Genomic DNA, 21,745 nt, shown 5'->3' on the forward strand with positions numbered 1-21,745 from the left:
AAACGAGGATTCCGATAATGAGATGATATTTGAAAAGCACATCGATGCAATGGAGAGACTCGGCACATTGGCAATAAACACCTTCACAAATGCGACTAGGCACGGACGTTGTTACGATATGGCCCTAACTGATGAGGAATTCATGAAAGAACTTATCAACGGTCACCCGGCTAGAATAAAGAATCTGCTACGGGTCTCAAAGAGTACGTTTCTCGACCTATGTGACACCATATCTGCATGGGGTCTCTTAAAGACAAGGGCTCAAACACGCATTGGTGTACACGAGGCGGTCGCTATCGTCCTCCATATTATCGCCCACTCTAACCGGCAGCACAGCAGTGCAGAAGGGTTTCAGCACTCCATGCATACTATATTCCGTCACGTTAAGCGTGTCAGCGAGTCATTGTGCCTTCTTGGGGCGGAGGTTGTATGTCCCAAAAATCAACATAAAACGCATCCCCGCATCGCGACGAATAGACATTTCATGCCATACTTCAAGGTACCGGACCCTAGGTCGTAAAGCTCATCTCATCCACACTCATTAAATATGTGGCCACACATAAAGTCTAATTGTTGGTTAATAAATAGGATTGTGTTGGCGCACTCGACGGAACACTGATACACGCCACCATGCCAGCGGAGGATGCACCACGTTTTCGGAGCTGCACGGGCGATACCGAGCAGTCCGTCCTTGGCGTGGTAGATTTCGACATGCGATTTGTTTACATTTATGCTGGGTTTGAGGGAAGTGGACACGATTCACGTGTTCTTAATCATGCTATCACCGTTGTCGGGGATTTTCCCTTCCCCCTAGTACGTGCCCCTACTCATCGTCCTCGCCTAACAGGCAAACCCCCATCCGAACACTGCTTTTATTTCATCCACTGATGGTGTAGGAAAATACTAGCTCAGGGATTCAGCTTATACAAACTCTGCATTGACGTTGACTCCTTTCCGGTCTCATCATTACCATTCACAACCTTTCTTCGACACCCCGGGTGGCCAGAACGGACCGAAAGAGCTATTTAACTATCGTCACTCGCAGCTTTGGAATATAGTGGAGCGCGCCTTTTGAGTGTTGAAGAGGAGATTTGCAATTCTGAGATGTCTGATGCCGCCATACAAATTCTTCCGATAAGTTAATCTCGTACATGCCTGCACAACTGTCCATAACTTCATGATTTCAAATGGGGATAATGTTGAGAGCCATGACGGGGAAGGAAGCGAACCTATGGCCGATCACGAAGTGTCCTCTGTCAATGATCCTGACATAACTAAGGCCTTCCTTGCATCTTTCGACGACCCCGACAGAAACCGATGGAGAGAATACATGGCGCACGAAATGTGGGCAAATACCCTACCTTAGGGTGGACACCCTTAGACGGCCCGGTCAATGTTTGTCGTTCTTTTCTGACATATTTTGTGAGTCGACATTGTTCCGCTATATACTATGTACGTTGTGTGCCTGTACTTGTAATTTCCAAAATTCGTGTGTGATAACAATGTCACTTTTGGAGCCCAGTGGGTAACCTTGCGATTTCCAGGGGTATCGTGCTTCTTTTTTGTATTGTCTTGTAGCACATCAATATTTGGGTAATCATCCATTTGACCGGGATTATGCAGAAGAACCGTGATGGCAGTTCGTGTGTATCTTTAGGTTAATATGTATAGTGTTTCATGCAGGGTACGTGGATGTAAATTCGAATGCTTAGGATAATTGAGCCATCCCTTATGTGTTCATGGGTAACTATCGACCGTGTAGTAACGAGGAGTCTTAAGCCTAATGTAATTTCACTCGTCGATGTTATTCTAGTCGGTCTCGTACTTCAATATTGAGTACATCCCTACACACTTAGCATTGCCCTCGGAAAAACTCACCGACGAGCACTGTGTTGCACAACTGTGCATTTTTTGCAGTGAAGAAGGAGCAGAGAGATACGCCCCCATGTGCACGGCCGTGCCCATGCGGAGCTTCTTTTCTACCACTTTGTGGCAGAGAAATTAAACCCACCGTGCAAGGCCGTGGCAACACCGAACTGGACTACTATATGACTGCATCAGGGAATTGCTACCTTTTCTGCACAGCCGTGATGCCTCCGACGTGTGGGCTTATCGCGAGTGGCAGAGAATTATGAGGCCGACTATACGACCGTGGCGAGGCCCTTCTAACTCCCTGCCCTCTCTAGCTGGGGACTTGACACAATGGTCTGCATGGCTGTGCAGGCCACCTGTTTCTTCATGGTTCCTCCAATCAATCTGACTTTTTCCGTCGCCCATGCAGCTTGATTCAGTGAAATAAATTGTTATAGGATTAGCGCTTGTCTGGCCTACTCATTCGTTGTTTTCATTGACAGGTATGTTGCTGTCCTATGGAAGTAGTTCGATCGATGACAAATTTTTTTTTTTATCGATTACCATGCTTGATTGCTTCGGATGGCACATGCAAAAAAGTGTAGTCGTACTGTGAAGAAGTGCACGGCGGCAAGCGCTGGAGCTGCGCCCTCCGATGAAGATGGGACTCTGCTCCCCTTCGAAAATACAGACCAAGCTGTGAAGTTCGAACGGCTTAAGGGTGTGTCCTTTGTTGCGGGCCGCTGCATTTATGAGGAAGCTATAACGGCATTGAACGCCGCAGACGAGGTTGAGGGATACCTTAGCGTGGTGCTGGTTCTTTTCAATAACTGACGACAAGCATCAGACTCTAACGTTGGAGCTTCTTGCTACTTTAGAGGTGGATAAGAAGCATTTCATGAGGTCGACTATCCTGGTACACTCCAATTCAGGTTGGGGAATAGGTTCTTCCGCCTCTCTTGCACGGAGTTCTCTACGGCCATGGGTTTGTACGATGAGGATTTTACAAAGACCAACGAGTACCGGTCACTGACGCAAGAGTTGCAAGCGACACAACAAATGTACTGACGATTAGTGACGAACCAACGCATATACCACCCGGGTCAGTCGAAGGCTTCGGTTCTTCGATCCCCGGCATTGCGCTACATACACTACGTACTGACGCACACACTCACGGGCCGCAACTCAAGCATGAGTGTGGTCACTTCTGATGATCTCAAATATATTTGGAGTATGGAGAGGAGGGTCTCTATTCACGTTGGTTATTGCCTTGCGCGATTGTTCGCAAAGCAAGTGTTGAATGTCAGGATTCGTACCATCGCCGTTGGACCTTATGTTACCCAACCTGCTCATGGCTTACACGTTACGACTTTTTTCGGAGAGAGCCCGGCGTCGACGATGAGGCCTGCCGGAGTTGGTGTGCTTATTCAAATGGGCTTGTCCGGAGGAGGATGCGCGGTGACACTTCTTTGGAAATAGAGGCCCCGACGGACGATGCGGCTGACGAGGGCACATCTGCAACAACTCTCGGACGCATCGCCGTGATGAAGGATCGGTTGTTTCGTATGCAGGCGCGGATTGATGCACTACAAAAAAAATTGAAAATTGCAATGGAATATTGTTACGGAATACAATCTATTGAAAAATTGCAATGGAACTTGCTAGCAACAAAGAAATAGTCTCAATTGCTATATGTTGTGAGAGAATATTGCAATAGAATAAATTTGTCACAAATATTTTGAAATTACACAAGGAATATAATATTCCGTTGCAAAATTGCGACGGAAATAGCAACATATTAAATTTGTTGCAAAATTACGATGGAAATAGCAATAGATTAAACCTGTTGCAGATTTTATAAAATTTATGCAACAAATATAATATTCCGTTGCAAAATTGCGACAGAAATAACAACAAATTAAATTTGTTGCAGAGTTCAAATAAAAAAAAATTAACTTTTTAAATTTATAAATAATTTAATAATTATTTTTTAAAATTTTAATTTAATTTTTAAAATTATTATTTTTTAAATTTTTAATAATTAATTTTATTTATTTATTAAATATTTTTAATTTTTAATTTTTTTATATATTTTTATTAATTTTTATTTTTTTACCAAATCTGCCATAATTCTCACTCGCGATACTCACTCGACGCTACTCACTCGCAAACAAGCTTAGACTTGCCCAAACGGTTCAAACCGTCGATTACGATTACAAACCGCCGGTTACAGTTTGTCAAAATATCAAACCGAAACCCAACCTTCTGAATGACGGTTTCGATTACGATTTGACAGTTTCGATTACGGTTTATAAACCGCTGATTTAGGTTTAAAAGTCGCCGATTACGATTTGAACCATCGGTTTATATATACTCATTTTTAATAATTTTCTTTTTTATTTTCTATTTTTCTAAAAATTTGAATTTTATTTAAAAATAATTAAATTTCATTTTAATTTTATTTAGATATTTTATTATTTATTTATTATATAAAAATCATATATATAAATAATTAATTAAATTGTTACAATATAAAAATAATTAAAATAATAAATAATTAAATTGTAAAAATATTGTAATAAATAATAAAATAATTTAAATTATATAATAAAAAATTATAAAATATAAAATATAAATAAAAAATACTAATAGTATTATTATTTTTTAATATTATTAATAATTATTTATATTTATTAATATTATTATTTTTATATTTTAAATTTTAATTATAAATATAATAATATTATTATAACGTATATACAATTTAACCCGAATGTCTAATCAATAGTTAGTCATCCACGTCTCCACTCCACAGACACTACAACCGCCCTCTCACACACAGATTCTCCCTCTTCCTTCCTTCTTCCTCCCATTTCTTTCATTTCTCCTCCTTTCCTTCTTTCTTCTTCTTCTTCTGTTGCGCGCCTGCCTGTGCCCCTGCCATGGTGAGAGATTAAAAAAAATAAAAATTTCTTCCTTCCATCTTCTTCCCCAACCTTCTTCGTCTTTCCAAACCTCCTCAACCACAGAAGACACACTCGTTCTTCCTTTCATCTTCTTCCCCAACCTTTTTCCTCTTTCCAAACCTTCTCAACCACAGACGCTCCTTATCCACGCAAACAAACGCAGATACTTCTCATTTTCCAAGTTCCAGATATGAAATTAAAGGAATTGAAGGAGAAATAGCAACAATTAGACACAGACATTTTAATTTCTCAGAATCGAACTCTGCTCGCCGCCGCCGATCATCTGCTCTGATGTTGCCCTATCATCTGCTCCGACGTTGCCCTTCCAGGTAGCACAAAAATCGACTTAAGGCTAGAAATCCTTTTCTGCGTGGTTCAAAGAGGCATACCTGACGTTTGTTTGGTAGGTATGGATGACTCTGTATTTATTTATTTGGATGATGTGGTTTGTTTTACATTCAAAATATCTTTGTTTATTTTGCAGAAATATGTAAGGATTGTTAAAGGAACTCGCAGTTAAACTGATTTGCCAAGCATTGCAGTTAAGTAGATTTGCCTTTCTTGCAATTTAATCTCAATCGAGGAACTCTATGAAACATCATAGTTCTTAGAAAACATCATAGTTCTTAGAGTATTTGATTGTGGGAACCCTAACTTAGATAGCCAATAATTCGAAAATAATATTAGCTAGTTATATAGCTGATTGATTCTATTTTTTAAACTAACGGTTTTCTTTGAGTAAATAAATATTGTTCAAATAACCAGGTAATTTTCATACAGCTGTGTTGTAACCTAAGAGAAATTGATTACACTAGATTGATATCTTTCCATTATGTTTAGTTGAGAAAAGGGAAATGCTTAAAGGTTCTTTATATTATTCAAGGTTGTTGAGACCTTTTTCCAAAGTCTATATCATGTTTCAGATTCTACACACACAAATTTAGCTCCACTAAAGTAGAGCTCAAATTTGTATTAATTCTTCAGTAACAGATATGCAATTGCTGGGAATTACTATATTATTCTGCATGTGCAGGTCCTTCAAATTCTTCCATTCTGCAAATTAAATTAAAGAGAAGCTAGTTGGTTAGCTAGTTGCTGCACATATTGTATATTCTTCCATTCCATATGTCAAGCTAGCCAAATGGCTTCGATGAACCCTAGAGCCATTCCCTCTAGTTTACTACACCAACATTATTTATTAAGCAATTAAAATACATATCTCTCGGTTATTAAGCATTATTTATGTGAATGATCTGAGTTATTTGAAGTTGAAGTGATAAGTCATGTTTTTCTGAGATCGCGTATGGTGTTGGTAACTGCAGTGATTAGTTGTTTTTTTGAAGAAGTTTTCGGTGGCAACTGTTTTCTGGATTGAACATATTGAAACAGAGACCGATTTTTTGAAACATTTGCGTGTGATTCTAGGTGAAGACGCTGCTTCATTTCAGCTGTAGTTGATAGGAAGTGAATTGTTTCTAGTTGATAGGAAGTGAATTGTTTCTGTAGTTAGTAGAGTATTTAAATATTTAGCTTTTTTAGTGGTTAGATTTGGATTTCTGAGGAATGTTAATGATGAATTTTGTTGGTGTGTTTGTTGCCATCTTATGCTGTACTTTGTTGTTGTATCTGTAGGTCTTTGAATTTGAATTTTTTGGATGGAAAATATGTTTCCAATTAGATACTTGAGTGGAAAATGTGTTGATTGTGATGTTTTGAAAGGAAAATGGGTGTTGGATGCGATGAATATTGCTTAATGTAAAAAGAAGATCGAAACAGAAACAAACAAACCCTCTATGAATATTTGTTGCCTCATATATATTTACATGTTGAGTTTTGTTGATTTTTCATTTATCCATTTATGAACTTTGTTATTTCTTAACGCTGTTGTCCTGTCTTTGAAAATAGGTTCTGCACATGGATCGCAATGACTATTATGGTGGTGAATCGACTTCACTCAATCTCATTCAGGTACGTGTTTGGTTGAATTAGATTGAAATAGCCTTTGGCTCTTGAATGCCCGAAAATATTGCTGTTAAAGAACTTATAACTGCAGTCTTCCGCATGTCATTTATTATTTTTTTATGGATATCTGCTATACCCTCAGCTGTGGAAGAGATTCAGAGGGAGTGATAAACCTCCGGCGCATTTGGGTTCCAGTAGAGATTACAATGTCGACATGATCCCTAAGGTGTGTATTATGCGTGTTCTCATGTTACCCTTTAAATGATATCTTTTCTTCTAACTATATGCATTCAAAATGCATTGTTTATCGATTTCAGTTTATTATGGCAAATGGCACCTTTGTTCGAGTCCTCATTCATACAGATGTTACCAAATACTTATATTTTAAAGCTGTTGATGGAAGCTTTGTCTTCAACAAAGGGAAGGTATTTCATTGTTTTTGGCATTTGGCCTAGTTCTTTGTGCCATTTTTTTATATGTCTGTTGATGATTTTGTTCACACGAATCATTGATTTGGTCCATGTTTGATGGTAAATTCAATCTTATAGATTCACAAAGTACCTGCAACTGACATGGAGGCTCTAAAATCACCTCTCATGGGAATCTTTGAAAAGAGACGTGCCCGCAAATTTTTCATTTACGTCCAAGACTACAATGAAAATGAACCTAAAACACATGAAGGAATGGATTTGACTAGAGTTACTACAAGGGAACTCATTGCGTACGCACTCTTTACTTCTCACTTCATTTTTCCTTCACTGTAAATATTCTTGTGAAATTCTGTTTTCTTGCTTAATATATTTCAGATGCTTTATCTATTTTTCTAACACACGTATACATTTGAAAGGCTGTATTCTAGTTGTCAAGCAGTTTTACTTGTTTCGCAAGACATACGTTTCAAATGTACAATTTTAGTATCAATTAAGCTTGTATTATGTGAAATTAAGAGGAACGCCAATTGCCACATGATAATTAAATTGATTGCTAGAGGCTACTTTCGTTATGAGAACATTGGATTAGAACAATGTTATTTGGCTCTTCGATCAAACTTTTGTGTTTGCATTTGAATGGTTGTCATATCCTAGTGCATTACCACAACATTTTTTTTTATTTGAAATTTACTTTTTAAAAATTTACAATCTTTCTAAGTAGAATGCATACCTTACCTTTAGAAAAATAAAAATTAAATTTGCAATTGGTCTTAGTTTCTGGTATTAGTTAAATTGGACATATATTTTACGTTAACTTTTCTTTGATGTTGTAAATTAAGTTGGACCAAAAGTAACTGTTTATTGATCTTAATATACTTCAAGAGCAGGAATTTTGTTTTGTATTGATTGATTGAGCTCATGATTAAAGGATTAACATAAGGCACTAAAAATTATAGATCTATTGAAATATTGACTTTAATTGGATTTGGTTGCTTCATTCCGGGCATTTATTGAGGCATGTAAATTTTAGTGTTGAAGTTATATGCATTGCCACTATATTGTTGTTGTTGTTAGTTGTTAGTTGTTGTTGTTATTATTATTATTATTATTATTATTATTATTATTATTATTATTATTATTATTATTCATTTGTATCAAATATATTTATGATTTTGTTTGGAAATCTAACATTGTATTCATCTAAGTGGATGCCGTTGAAGCACACCTAACTCAACAAGGAAATACGTCATATGATCCGGATAATGTGTTCCTCACCGTAGTACCCCGTGACAAGAAAAATTGCATTTATGGGTTGGGGTCATTAGGTGCGACTGTTCCTCCTCGACCATCATCCTTCTGTAGCGATGGTCGTACTCCGGGCATATTTATTCTTGAGGAACGATTGACAAAGATGGAATGTGAGTTGGGTGAGTTGAGGACAGATCTTGCCGTGGGACGTAGTCAATGGGAAGTGATGCAACAACGTGTCACAAATATGGAGAACCAACAACGAGCGATATACGATTTGAACTTGACCATTATGGAGCAATTACGACGTATGGGAGCACCATCCATTCATAGGTCCGAACCTGATTCAGATGGTGGTAGTTCTTCGATATCATGATATTTTATCATTACAAGTGTTTTAGTTACGACCTTAGTTGTTTTGGTATGATATTATGATAATTTGAATTAGATTTATACATTTTTCTGATATGTGCTACTTACTCATACTAAATACATTGTGTTTTTGGTATATTGATAGTGTTTAAATTTGAAAATTTTATATGATTTCAACTAGTTCTTGTATTTTTGAGAAGATATATTAATCGAATCATTAAATTTATTAAATTTGAAAAAACAAAATTGACAAGAAATGAGCAAAAGAAATTGTAAAAATTGCGACGGAATTAACAATAGTTATATTATCTCGCAATTTTCTATTCTATTTGCAACGGATCTTGCAACATATATATTCTTTTTTAAAATGCGTTGCAAAAACTTGCAACAGAATTAGCAATAGTTATATTCTCTCGCAATTTGCTATTCTATTAAAAACTTGCGACGGAATTAGCAATAGTTATATTCTCTCGCAATTTGCTTTGCAAAAACTTGCAACAGAATTAGCAATAGTTATATTCTTTCGCAATTTGCATTGCAAAAACTTGCAACAGATTAGCCACTGCAGTAAAATTCCGTAACAAAAAATTGCGATAGAAATGACTGTCACTAATTATATTGCAATTCTCTGCAACGGAAAATTTTAATTGTTACATTGGGTTACTACAATAATATTTACTACAACTTCCACTTGGTCGCAAATTCCGTTGTAATTAAAAGTTGCGACAGAAATTTTGTCAGTTGTGACGGAATTTTTCCGTAGTAATTTGTAATTTTTTTTGTAGTGATGAGAGGCTGCGCGTCATTGAGAGGAGAGTGGAGTGGAGGCCCTTTGCACTCACTTTGGTGTGCCGGCTCATGGCACACCGCCATCCCACTGACGGAGCCGTTTACCTACCTCCCACTTCCACTTGTACCGGTCGAAGCATTTTACCGTTGGCAGGTTTGTCCACCACAGCTCCCTTTATTCTTGGAAGAAACTTTGCATTTGAGCGTACGATCCAATAATTAGTCCTACCCCCGAAGGACTATTCGATCTTAGATTACAACTGCACTTTCCATTACCTCGTTATGTGTCTATCAACTTTTGCATTTATGCATACTGGTATTTCCAACCCGTTTGTGGAATCTTTCTTCACATATTAGTACATATGCGTAATAGTTGTAATATTTATCTACGACCCTACAAACGTTCTTTTTTCAAGCTTTAACTACCATTTATTCTACCTTTTACTATGGATTCCTCGTAAATGGACTAGCTTCGTTATTTTTTTTTAATCTTTTTTTTAAAAATCCCAACCATCTTAAACCAGTCTACCAGCGAAATTAACCATCACCGCATTTAATTTTCAAAATGACTGCGCGTGCAACCCCTAATCGCATTCCACGGAATTCACTCCCCATCTACCCTCCTAACCTCCCTATGTCTGTAGGCAGTCCCGACATTATGAAAAGAAGTGACACAAATAATTAATACGATTAGGGGCGGAACTAGCATTACATAAGAGGGGGGGCTAAAATTTTAAAAATAATATATTTTATATATACATCATATATGTAAGAAGACTTACAGTTTATTTGTTGTCGGACAACTGCATTCTTCGAGTTGCCATATTTTGAAAACATTGCAAAATAGCTTCAATTTCAACCTTTTCAAATATTTCTTTTTCAATATAACATACCATAGAATCTATCAAAAAATCATCTCCCATCTTACTCCGCAAATCAGTTTTGATAATCTTCATCGCAGAAAAAGATCTTTCAGCGGTAGCTGTTGCAATAGAAAGAACTAGGACCAACTTGATTAGTCGATACACTAACTTCAAAGTAGTATGTCATCTTCTTTCAATCACCCTTTTAGAAACATCTTCAATACTCTCAAGATCAGAAAAAAATACAAACTCAACTTTTTAACAATAGAGATATATTGTTTCAGTTCTGCAGCTAGCATAACCTCATCGTCAAAATCATCAAAATCATATGGATATAACTTAGCAAGACGAAGTAGTTTATCATCATCAAAATTTGCAAATGAATCTCTAGGATCAAGACATGGAATGCCTAAGAGAAGTTCTGAACTTGTCTCCGTAAAATGATTATCCATTTCTTGTGTGATATGATCAACAACCTAATATAATAATAAAATAAACAAATGATTTGTAAATGAAATAAAATAATCAATATTTCTACTATGAAATTAAAGTAGACAAGTACCTCAAGAAAAATATCCCAACGAAAATAATGGAAATCAGTCTTTAGTTGGCCATCAACTTTTCTTTGAGATCTAACTCGACCAGGCCTAGGATCTTCCATATTCGGAAAATAAATATCTTTTTTAGAACAAAATTTGAAGACAATTCCCATGAATTTCTTTCAACTATCCTCATCCCGAAATTTCTTCAAATCTTCCTTCAATACTATAATCAAAGATACGACATTACCAATATTAAGAGATTTTCGTTGCAGAGAAGCTGATAATGCATTTGTTTTCGCCAATAATGTGAACATCAAATGAGCAATGAAAACAAATTCGAAAGTCAATACTTTTTCAACCAAACCTGCAGCAGAACCTCTATTTTTTTTTATCAATCCCATCCTCAATTATAACTTCAAGAAAATCTATAATTGCATCCCGCATATCTAAAATTTAACTGATTGTCTTATAATGAGAACCCCAACGAGTATCACCTGGCCGCGCTAAGCCTGTTTCTTATTTTTCCTTTTCCAGTATCAATTGCACCAGAGTCTATGCGTTGTACAAGATCATCATGATACTTTTTGACGAAGAGCATCTCTTGTTTTACATAAAGTTCCAACAAGATTCCCAATCATAATTAAATGATCGAAAAAGTTACTCACCAATGTATGATCCTTTGAAGTTGTCACAATTACTAACTAAAGTCGATGAGCAAAATAATGACTATAAGGTGCTTGACAATTTTCATTTAAAATAAGTTCTTTCAAAGCATTAAACTCACCATGCATGTTAGAAGCTCCGTAGTAACCTTGACCTCTAATTTTTGAAAATGATAGGCCATGCTTTGCAAAGAAATCATCAATGGATTCTTTTAAAGATTTTGAAGAGGTATCCTTAACATGCACAACTCTAATAAATCGCTCAATCACTTCTCCCTTGTTGTTCACAAATGTCAAAACTATGGACATTTTTTATTTTACCGAGTTGTCTCGAGCTTCATCAATCAAAAGAGAAAAGTACTTGTCTCCAATCTCATTTAAAATAATTTTTATCATCTCTATTGCACAAGCATTGATGATTTCTTTTTGAATTCCAAGATATGTCAATTGATTATTTCTCGGAGCATTTGAATTCATTACTTTATTTACTTCTTCATTCCGATCACAATACAATTTCAAAAGTGAAAGAAAGTTACCTCTCTGCATTGACTTCTCAGACTCCTCATGCCCACAGAAAGCCAAACCTTGTTGTAAAAGAAATATGACTGCATCCACAACTGTTGTTAACCGAATACGGTAATCAACTTTTACCTCATTGCTTCTTTGTGCCAACATATAATCAATATTATGTCGCTGATCTTGAAATGACGAACATTGAATCTTAGCATAATGATGTGCACTTGTTGAAGGACCTTCATGTTCCTTGAATTTTTCTAAGGCTTTTTTCCAATTTTTAAAACCAATTTCTGTAAAAGTGGTATCTCCACCATGTTTGTGGCCTTTATTGAATAAGCAGCATACAAAAGAAAAGGCAACATCTTTTTGTGCACTATATTCAAGCCATTCAAATTGATCAAACCATGTTGACTGAAATTTTCTCATAATCTTACCAAACGAAGTCTTCGGAAAATCATGATCATGCGGTTGACAAGGCCCTTTAGCCAAATATCGCATTCTTACTTCATCTCTAACATCAATATGATAGCTATCAATCGGTTAACGTAATCCTGGATCACCAACAATGTCGTTCTCCGATAATTCTATTTGTACTCGATTTCTTTTAACACTTTCTCTATCATCAATACCAATTTGACTAGCAACCATATTACTTGGTGGGTGCAAAGATGAACTTGAAGCAGACATTTTTTATTTGATAATAAATTTATCCATAACTACACACCTAAAAAATAATTAAACAAATAAATCAAATATTAATTATCTAACATAAAATTTTTAAATAAAAATAACATATATTCTATTTTCACATCGAGAATCAAAATTTAACACAAAATATTATGATTTTTATTATGATACAATTTCTCATATTTCACATAAAAAATAAATTAAATTAAATTAATAATCAAGCACACTGTAAATATAAAAACAAAACAAAAAAAATAATACCGATTCTTGCTAGTTGGTTCCACCATATCAGATTTGAGTCCAACACCAAAACAAGGATGAAAAAGAAAAAATATTTTGAAGAACAACAAAAATAGATGAGAGAAAATAAAAGAAAAATAAAATAATAAAGAAATAAAGAATATTTGAAATTTGGACGCAACGGAGGCAGAGAATAATTTTGAAATTTAAGTTAAATTTGATTTGATTTGATTTTTAATTACAATAATATATATAATAGTATTATTAATAAAATACTATATATATATTATATATATTCAAAATTAAAGAAAACAACAAAACCAATTATTAGAATGAAATTTAGGTTAAATTATTATGATTAATATATATTAATAAAATATAAATATAAATATATTATATATATTTTTGGGCAAGGGGTGCTCTATGTTACGTCCGCTTCTGAATACGATTGTATTTGCGAATCTTATCATTTTTAAGGCTTGCTCCCTGCACGTACCATCAAGCATTCATTCTTATGATTAATGTGGAGTATTAATACTCCATACTACCTCATTCGTGCTTCCAAAGCTTTCATTCTTACAGTTATTGAAAGTAGAGGGATGCATCCTTTTCGAGGACCGACTCCTAGGGTGTCACGTACTCCACCGCTGCGGTGAACTTATCAACTTGAACAATATTTCATACACATTGTATGGGTACAATGGCTTGCTGGAGGCTTTGATGGGCCCTACATCCGCGTCCAACTTTGGGATGAGATACATGAGCAATTCAATCACAAACCCAGTTGTGCATTTGAGCTGGGGCAGCTGAAAGAGAAGTTGAAGCGGATTCGGTCATCATATTTTTACGTGACCTAGTTGTTCGGGAAACAGGCCTTCGTTGGGACGCAGCAACGGGACTCATCAATGCAACCGCCAAGGAGAAAGCCGCATGGCTAGTGGTAAGTGCTGAGTTCAATAATCAATATATTCTCATGTTTTCAAATATGACAGAGACGAACTTTTGGCTGTCCGCATTAGGCATATCCTAGACACAACCATCTACTTTCACGGCCGTTCCCCCTCTATGACTCATGCCACAATAGTGGGGATGTGCTAGTGGATCTCGCTGAAGAATAAACGTTTAAATGTTTTCGGGGACGGCGTTCACTCCGTGCGTCCGTTCGTTGGTCTTTCACCACCCACGTGCCATTCTGCTTCTTTTGCAGTACTACGTTCAAGTCCCGAGTTATGTACGGGTCTCTTGTTTTCACCTTCCGTTGTTATCCTTTCTCGTTTTCATGTAGCAGGATATAAGCATTTCGAAATAATTTGCCTTGTTTTCTGTCGAACCGGTGCTCGGGTGCAGTTTTGGGTGGTTTCACTTTAGAGTTAAGTGGAACGACGACGGCTATCGTTCCGGCCTTCGCAATTATGATACCTTCACAGGCTCGCATGTTCTTACGATGCTTATGCGAGAGTAATTTTTTTTTTCCATGTTTTTTATGCCCTTTAATCACCCGTGTAACAAATGATTCCCCTCCCTGGTGAATGACTGTAACCGGTCTTCGTAAAATTGTAGCTTTAAACACCGTGTTAAAAAATTTTTAAAAAAAATGGATGTGATGAAAAAGAGATCAGAATTTGGAATTAATAACCGAAAGTATCCCAAAATTATTTTTCTTTATTATTATTTTAAAAAATTTTAAAAAAATCCAAAAACACTTTTTCATCATAATAAAAATAAAAAATAAAAAATTTAAAAACACGTTTTATCCTACACAATCATTTTACCTATCAAATCAATCCATATCATTTCCTCCAAATCCAAACCAAACTACATATCCAAAGAAACAACTAAAATCAAATCCACTTAAAAATTTAAATATAAGTCAAACCCAAACCCAACTTCTCCAAACCGCGCCTAAAGAAACACACCCTAAATACAAAGAAACTACTAAAATAAAAGTAAAAGTTTTTATGTTAAAATTTATGATAATTTTTTATATAAATTCAAAAATATTCATTCAAATCGAAAGAATAAAAATTTGGAAATAATCTACCGAATTAAAATGAGAATATAATATGCATAATTAAATCAATTTAAAAAAATTACATGCAAAATAAGAAGAAAAAATTGATTAGTTGAAAAAAAAAATAATAATTCAAAAGAGACATATACACAGTAAAATAAAAATATTAAAATAAAAATAAACTTTCTCTATATTAAGTTTTATTATATAGATTCTACAGATATTCATTTAAATTAAAATAATCAAAATTTAGACATAATGCAAAATTTAAAAAAGAATATAATATAAAATTTGAAATTAATTCAACTAGAAAAAAAGGGATAGAAAAAGAATGATAAAGAATTGATTAATAGTAAAAAAAATCATAATTAGATATTTAAAAAAAATACATAAAAAATAAGTATGAGAATACTAAAATAAATTATTTTTTTATATATTAAAAATTACTATAATTTTTTGTATTAATTTCTTAGATATTTCTTTAAATGCAAAATTTAAAATTTGTACATAAACTACAAAATTAATATATATATATCTTAGAATATAATATTCGAAACCAAATCAATTAAAAAAATACATTACAAAATAGGAATAAAAAAAATTGATTAATAAGAAAATAAAAAGAACAAAATAGATACTTTATTAAAAACAGAATAAAAATGAAAATAGTTAAATAAAAATAAAATTTTATATGTTGAAATTTACTATAATTTTTTATATGAATTTTCTGAACATTTTCAAATTAAACGACACAAAGTTTAGATATAATATATAAAATTAAAAAATATATTAGAATGTAATTTTTGGAACCAAATCAATCAAAAAAAAATACTTGTATAATAAGAAATAATATATATTAGTAGAAATAAAATAATAAAATAGATAATTTAAAAAATACATACATAATAAAAATAAAAACATTTTTATATATTAAAACATAGCATAATTTTCTATATGAATTCCTCGAATATTTCTTCAAATTAAAAATTCAAAAATATAATCTAAAAAATAAAAATATTATAATATAATAATTTAAATCAAATCAATTAAAAAAAATACACTCTTATATAATAAGAATGTATATATATATAAAGTATTATAATATAATGCTTTGGCAAAATTAGTAATATTTTCTTTATAATTTACAAATAAAAGAGCACTTGAAATTACTATATATTAATTAAAAAATACATATGTTGTATTTTTTTTTTTTTTTACTTTTTTTTCAATCTTTCCTCTTATTTTTTTTTTATGTCACGATATAAATAAGAGAATCGATTAATAAAGATCAAAGAAAACAATATGGATTATGTTATGATGCAAAAATCTTTGAAAATTGGGGATACATATCGAACTCGATTAACTGTAATTGTAAAAGTGATTTAATATATTTTAAGGCAAAATTTAATTTTTTTTTACCATGAATCAACGTAAGTCAGCACAATCCATACACGATAGTAATTCTCTTGAGCTTTACAAATGATATAGTAATAACAATGGAAAAGTGAAAAAAAGGTAATTGATGTTGAGATATTTTAAATATTCAGTTTTAGATTTAGTAGATTTATATTTAGATTTGGTCTTACCCATATATTAGATTACTTCTATCGAGTCTGTTTTGTATTGTCTATATATAGATCTCTTATTTGATGATCAATAAGACAATCTCATTATTTTCTCTGAAAATTTCTAACATGATATCAGAGTTTATTATTCTCATCTCGTAGATATAGTCTACCAACTTGGATTGTACCCAGAGGTCTTGTGATTTTAAGATCATGTTATTTGTCAAATGTCCGTTTCCTGCGTGCGATCTGAAATCTATCTACATGTCTGTTGTCTGCGTGCAATCTGAAACCTGTTTGCGATCGGTCATTTGTCCGTTGTTTGTCTGTTGCATGCGTGCGATCTGAAACCTATCTGCGATCCGCCATCTGTCCACTGCTTGTCCGTTGCCTGCGTGCGATCTGAAATTTGTCTATGATTTGCTATATGTCAGTTGCTTATCTGTTGCTTGCGTGCGATCTGTTTGGTATTTGGGATTCATCTCGTTTTCGGCAACAATGGAGAGTCATCTAGTTTTCGGCTCTGGTAGAGTCATCTCGTTTTCGGCTCTAGTGGAGAGTCATCTCGTTTTCGGTTTCGGTGGAGAGTCATCTCGTTTACGACTCCGGTGGAGAGTCATCTCGTTTTTTGCTCCGGTGGAGTCATGTCATTTTTTACTCCGATGGAGAGTCAACTATTTTCGGCTCCGGTGGAGTCATGTTGTTTTCGGCTCCGGTGGAGTCATGTCGTTTTTGGCTCCAGTGGAGTCATCTCGTTTTCGGTTCCGGTGGAGTCATGTCATTATCGTCTCTGGTGGAGTTATATTGTTTTCAGCTCCGGTGGAGAGTCATGTAGTTTTCAACTCCGGTGGAGTCATGTCGTTTTCGGCTCTGGTGGAGAGTCATCTCGTTTTTTACTCCGGTGGAGAGTCATCTTATTTTCGGTTCCGGTGGAGAGTCATCTCGTTTTTTGCTTCGGGGTGGAAAGTCATCTCGTTTTCGGCTTCGGTAAATAGTCAATTGTTATTTTTCTTTGCGTCTTTTGCGTTTGTATTCAACTTTCTTATCAAACTCAAGTTATTTTTTGTTATACTACTTGAGTTTGAGGGGAGATGCTGAGATATTTTAGATATTCAGTTTTAGATTTAGTAGATTTATATTTTAATTTGGTCATATCCATATATTAGATGACTCATATCGAGTCTGTTTTGTATTACCTATATATAGACCACTTATTTTTATGATCAATAAGACAATCTTATTATTTTCCCCCAAAATTTCTAAAAATTAATTTAAATTCTCCCGAGAATAATCAGTTGACTTCTCTATCTGTTCAAAAATAAATATTATCAATACTTGTAGTTCAAAAGTGAGAATTTTATTCAAAGTAAAAATTAGGGATAGATGATTTTCACTTTTGATTGATGAGACTCAAGACCGTTCTATAAAGAAAAAAAATATATTTAAATTTATATTTGTAAATAATATTAGAGAAGTCAAAAGAACGTTTTTTTGATATAGTGCATGTTATTATATTTCCACATACTTTTTGAAAAAATGTATTGATGAGATTTTATTTTATTTTTTTTAATTTTTGTAAGAAATTGATTATCACTATAAATGGTTAGAGGTTAGGGCTATGATGACGCTTCTAGTATGTGTGAAGAGTTTAATAGGTTTAAAGCACTCATTTTGAAAGAAAATGAACATGTACATCATATTCATTGTTTTGCACATCAACTTCAATTAGTTATTGTTTCTAATGTTGGTCAAAATGAGCTTGTGAACAATTTTTTTAAAATATTTTTTTATAATTGTAAATATTATCGAAACTTCATGTAAAAGAAAAGATGAATTGAGGTGACGCCAATTTGATCATTTTGTAAGACATAGAATTGGAAGATGTTACTACAAGAAATGGAAATAATAAAAAAATGATAGGTCGAGCCAATGATACTTGTTAGGACTCTCATTTAAAGATAATCACTCGATTTGCTAATTTATGAAATCCAATGACGAAAGTGATTGAAATTATAGTTACGGATGATAATGTTATGAAAAGATGCAGATTTACTATGGGCTCTGTTGAAAAAAATGAAAAGTTTAGAATTTATTTTTGTAGATCATTTGATGAAACATCTCTTTGGAAAGACAAATGCACTGTGTTCAACAAAATAAAATCAAACATAGGTCATGTTGTGCAATTAATTACAATTTTGAAATATGAATTGCAAGAATTTAGAATAAGTTGTTGGAGGGACATTTTTGAAAAAATAACTAAGTTTTGTTCACATCATGATATTATTATCCCAAATACGAATGATTTTATCCCTGAATGATTGAGAATATTTGTTGATACCCAAAGAATTCAAGTAGATATTTTCATATAGGTACTGTATTCTTCTTAATTTATTATGAAAATTAGTGTAATATTACTTTACATTATAAAATATTAATTATTCATTTTACAATATCAGGTGATTTATATCATTTCTCAAAAAATAAATGATTAGTTTACTAAAGCAAACTTGGACCTTTTGATAGAAATAACATATTTTAATCCGATCATTTCTTTGCTACTTTTGATCAATAATAGATTATTCACTTTGTTAAATTATATTTGAAAAAATTTTCTACGCTTGATTTGTCATAGTTAAGGTTGTAGCTTGAAACGTTCATTTGTTATATGATATTAAAATCAGCTTTTATTGGACTTTGTGATATTAAATTATTTGCGCAAAAAATAATTCAAATAAATTGTAAGAGTACTTTATATTCTATTTATCCACTAATCGAGTTAACATTAATTTTGTTTGTCACGAAAACTACGAATGAAAAATCTTTCTCAACAATGAAGATTGTCAAAAATAATTTGCATAAGGGAATGATAAGTTAATATCTTACCAACTTTGTTATATTGAGAAAATAATTTTTAAACTATTAAAAATTGAAACATTTTTGCAATGCTTTTTAAAAAAATAACTACTTAAAAAAGAAAACTATGGCAGAATCACTATAAAATACAAACATATTTTATAATTATCTTTTTGTTAGATTGACTAAATATTCTATTTTGGATTAAGGCCCGTAGCTGAATTTTATTTTGGATCAATTTCATTATTTGTCTTGTGATTCAGAATGGGAGCAAATCATTTTGTAGGTAGTTTATTTTTATTAGCACCCTAAAATCCTTTCTTGTTTTTTATTTGTACAAGAAGAAATTGGATTGCGGTTTCTTACATAGTAATTTTTTTTTTTTTTTTCTAATATATACTCAGTTTTTTTTTAAAAAAAAATATTAATTATTTTAAAATTTGATATTATCGTTCGGCCCTTCACGGACGTAGGAGTAGACAAAAATATCGAATCGAACTGTCGAATCAAACCAAACCGAATTTTAAGTTAAACGAACAAATTCGATTCAAATACAAATACTGCATATTTGATATTTGTTCGGTTCAATTTTGGTTTTTGATATTTTTTCAATTCGGTTAACCGAATATATTTATATATTTATATTATTATATTTTAAAATTTATATTAATAATTATATTCAATTTGGTTATGGTTCGATTTCGATTCAGATATTTGAAATATTTACAAATATTTTAATTTAATTAGAATTTTAATTATTTTTTAATTTCGGTTCGATTCGAATTATTTGCAAATATTGCAAATATTTTCGGTTAACCGGTTCAGATACTGTTCGCGATTTCGAGTATTTGTTCAATTCGCTTCAGATATCGAATACATGTATATTTGCATATTTGCAAATACCCGAACCGTACCCACCCAGCCGTCACTCATGGTAACCTAAATTAAAACTGCCTGAATGAAGAGATTAACAGCATTGAAGAATTGTTTCATTTTCTGATAAAAACATTCATATTGTTACTTATATGCACAAATCCAAACAGCAGGCCAAATCCAATGACCTAAAAATATGTACCAAAGAAAAGAAAAGTGTGTATAAGCCAAACCAGCAGCAGCAACAAACCAAAAAAAACTTACAGCACAAAAGTAAAGGTGACCTAATTAAAATTAAAAACTGCGTGAAGAAAGGGGATTAACAATAACAGGTAGCTAGCGTGCAAAAACGTAGAGCCACAGAACAGAACCAAAGTGTTGTTTCTCAATCTCAACCACACAAGCAGGCAAGCATATATTAACACGCGCACGCAACGCACCGTACAGCTGAGATTCACATCAGAATCGCGTACCGTAGGCTGTCTCGCACCATGAGATGAGTTACCTCGGAGGTGTGCGGCAGCTCCGCCGACACCCAAACTCCGTCGGCGGCGCTGCTCATGTACGGATGCGAGAGGCACGACAGCATCGAGAGCGGCGCTAGAAGTATGTCGCACAGGAATGAAACTTTGTGCTTCCATGTCGACTCCGATCTTCCGCCGGTTGATCCGAGATTCTCGTCTGCCACTCGAGAATTGCTCTTCGGCGCTCGCCGCCTCGTCGCCACCGCCGCCGCCGGCGCGATCAGCATCGCGATTGGATAGATTATGGTTTGGGAGAGAATCTGTGGTGTGGTGTGGGTGAGATTGAGGATAGTGGAATGGCGATTGAGATGATTCCCTCCCGTCCCGTTGCTTTTGTGTGTGTGCTTAATCACCAAGTAAGGTCTTCGTCTTTAATTTCATTTTCATCCCCGATATTATGGTTTACTTCAATTTTGCCCTTTTCGCAATATGGAAATATCACTTTGCCTCCTTACCTAACGCACGAATTTATACTTTTCAATGATTTTATCATTTTTTCAATTTTTTTTTTAAAAAATATTATATCAAATATTTATTTTTAGTTTTTATATTATATTAAAAATTAATTTTACATTAAAAATATTATATCTAACGCCTATTTTTATATCGTATTATAAAATAATTTAAATTCAAAATTTTTTTTTATTTAAATCTCAAAATTTATATGGCATTACTATGTTTGTTATTAAGATAATTTTTTCTTAATTATTAAATTTCATTCAATTTATTTATAACAAAATTTACTAACTTTATTATTGTATCACTTCATTCCTTTTAATTATTAACTAAA

At 33.5% G+C, this 21,745-nt stretch overlaps 2 protein-coding genes across 2 annotated transcripts; both read right to left on the bottom strand.

The window, feature by feature from the left end:
* Positions 1 to 10,679: 10,679 nt before the first annotated feature.
* On the bottom strand, positions 10,680 to 11,143 carry LOC127265883 (uncharacterized). Its single transcript, XM_051295899.1, has 2 exons — positions 11,045 to 11,143; positions 10,680 to 10,958 (listed from the first exon to the last, which is right to left on the bottom strand). The coding sequence occupies exons 1-2, from the start codon at positions 11,141 to 11,143 to the stop codon at positions 10,680 to 10,682; spliced, it is 378 nt and encodes a 125-aa protein (XP_051151856.1).
* A 9,374-nt stretch (positions 11,144 to 20,517) lies between these two features.
* LOC127265818 (uncharacterized) lies at positions 20,518 to 21,302 on the bottom strand. Its single transcript, XM_051295827.1, has one exon. The coding sequence runs from the start codon at positions 21,180 to 21,182 to the stop codon at positions 20,886 to 20,888; it is 297 nt and encodes a 98-aa protein (XP_051151784.1). The 5' UTR covers positions 21,183 to 21,302; the 3' UTR covers positions 20,518 to 20,885.
* Positions 21,303 to 21,745: the final 443 nt, after the last annotated feature.

The sequence above is a fragment of the Andrographis paniculata genome, unplaced genomic scaffold (genome assembly GCF_009805555.1).
Source record: "Andrographis paniculata isolate CXL003 unplaced genomic scaffold, ASM980555v1 Contig74END, whole genome shotgun sequence".
NCBI lineage: Eukaryota > Viridiplantae > Streptophyta > Magnoliopsida > Lamiales > Acanthaceae > Andrographis > Andrographis paniculata.

Coding starts and splice junctions, on each gene's coding strand:
- LOC127265883 (XM_051295899.1), bottom strand. CDS start 11,143: ATGGAAGATCCTAGGCCTGGTCGAGTTAGATCTCAAAGAAAAGTTGAT. Junction 10,959..11,044: donor GTTGGGATATTTTTCTTGAG/GTACTTGTCTAC, acceptor TTATTATATTAG/GTTGTTGATCATATCACACA.
- LOC127265818 (XM_051295827.1), bottom strand. CDS start 21,182: ATGCTGATCGCGCCGGCGGCGGCGGTGGCGACGAGGCGGCGAGCGCCG.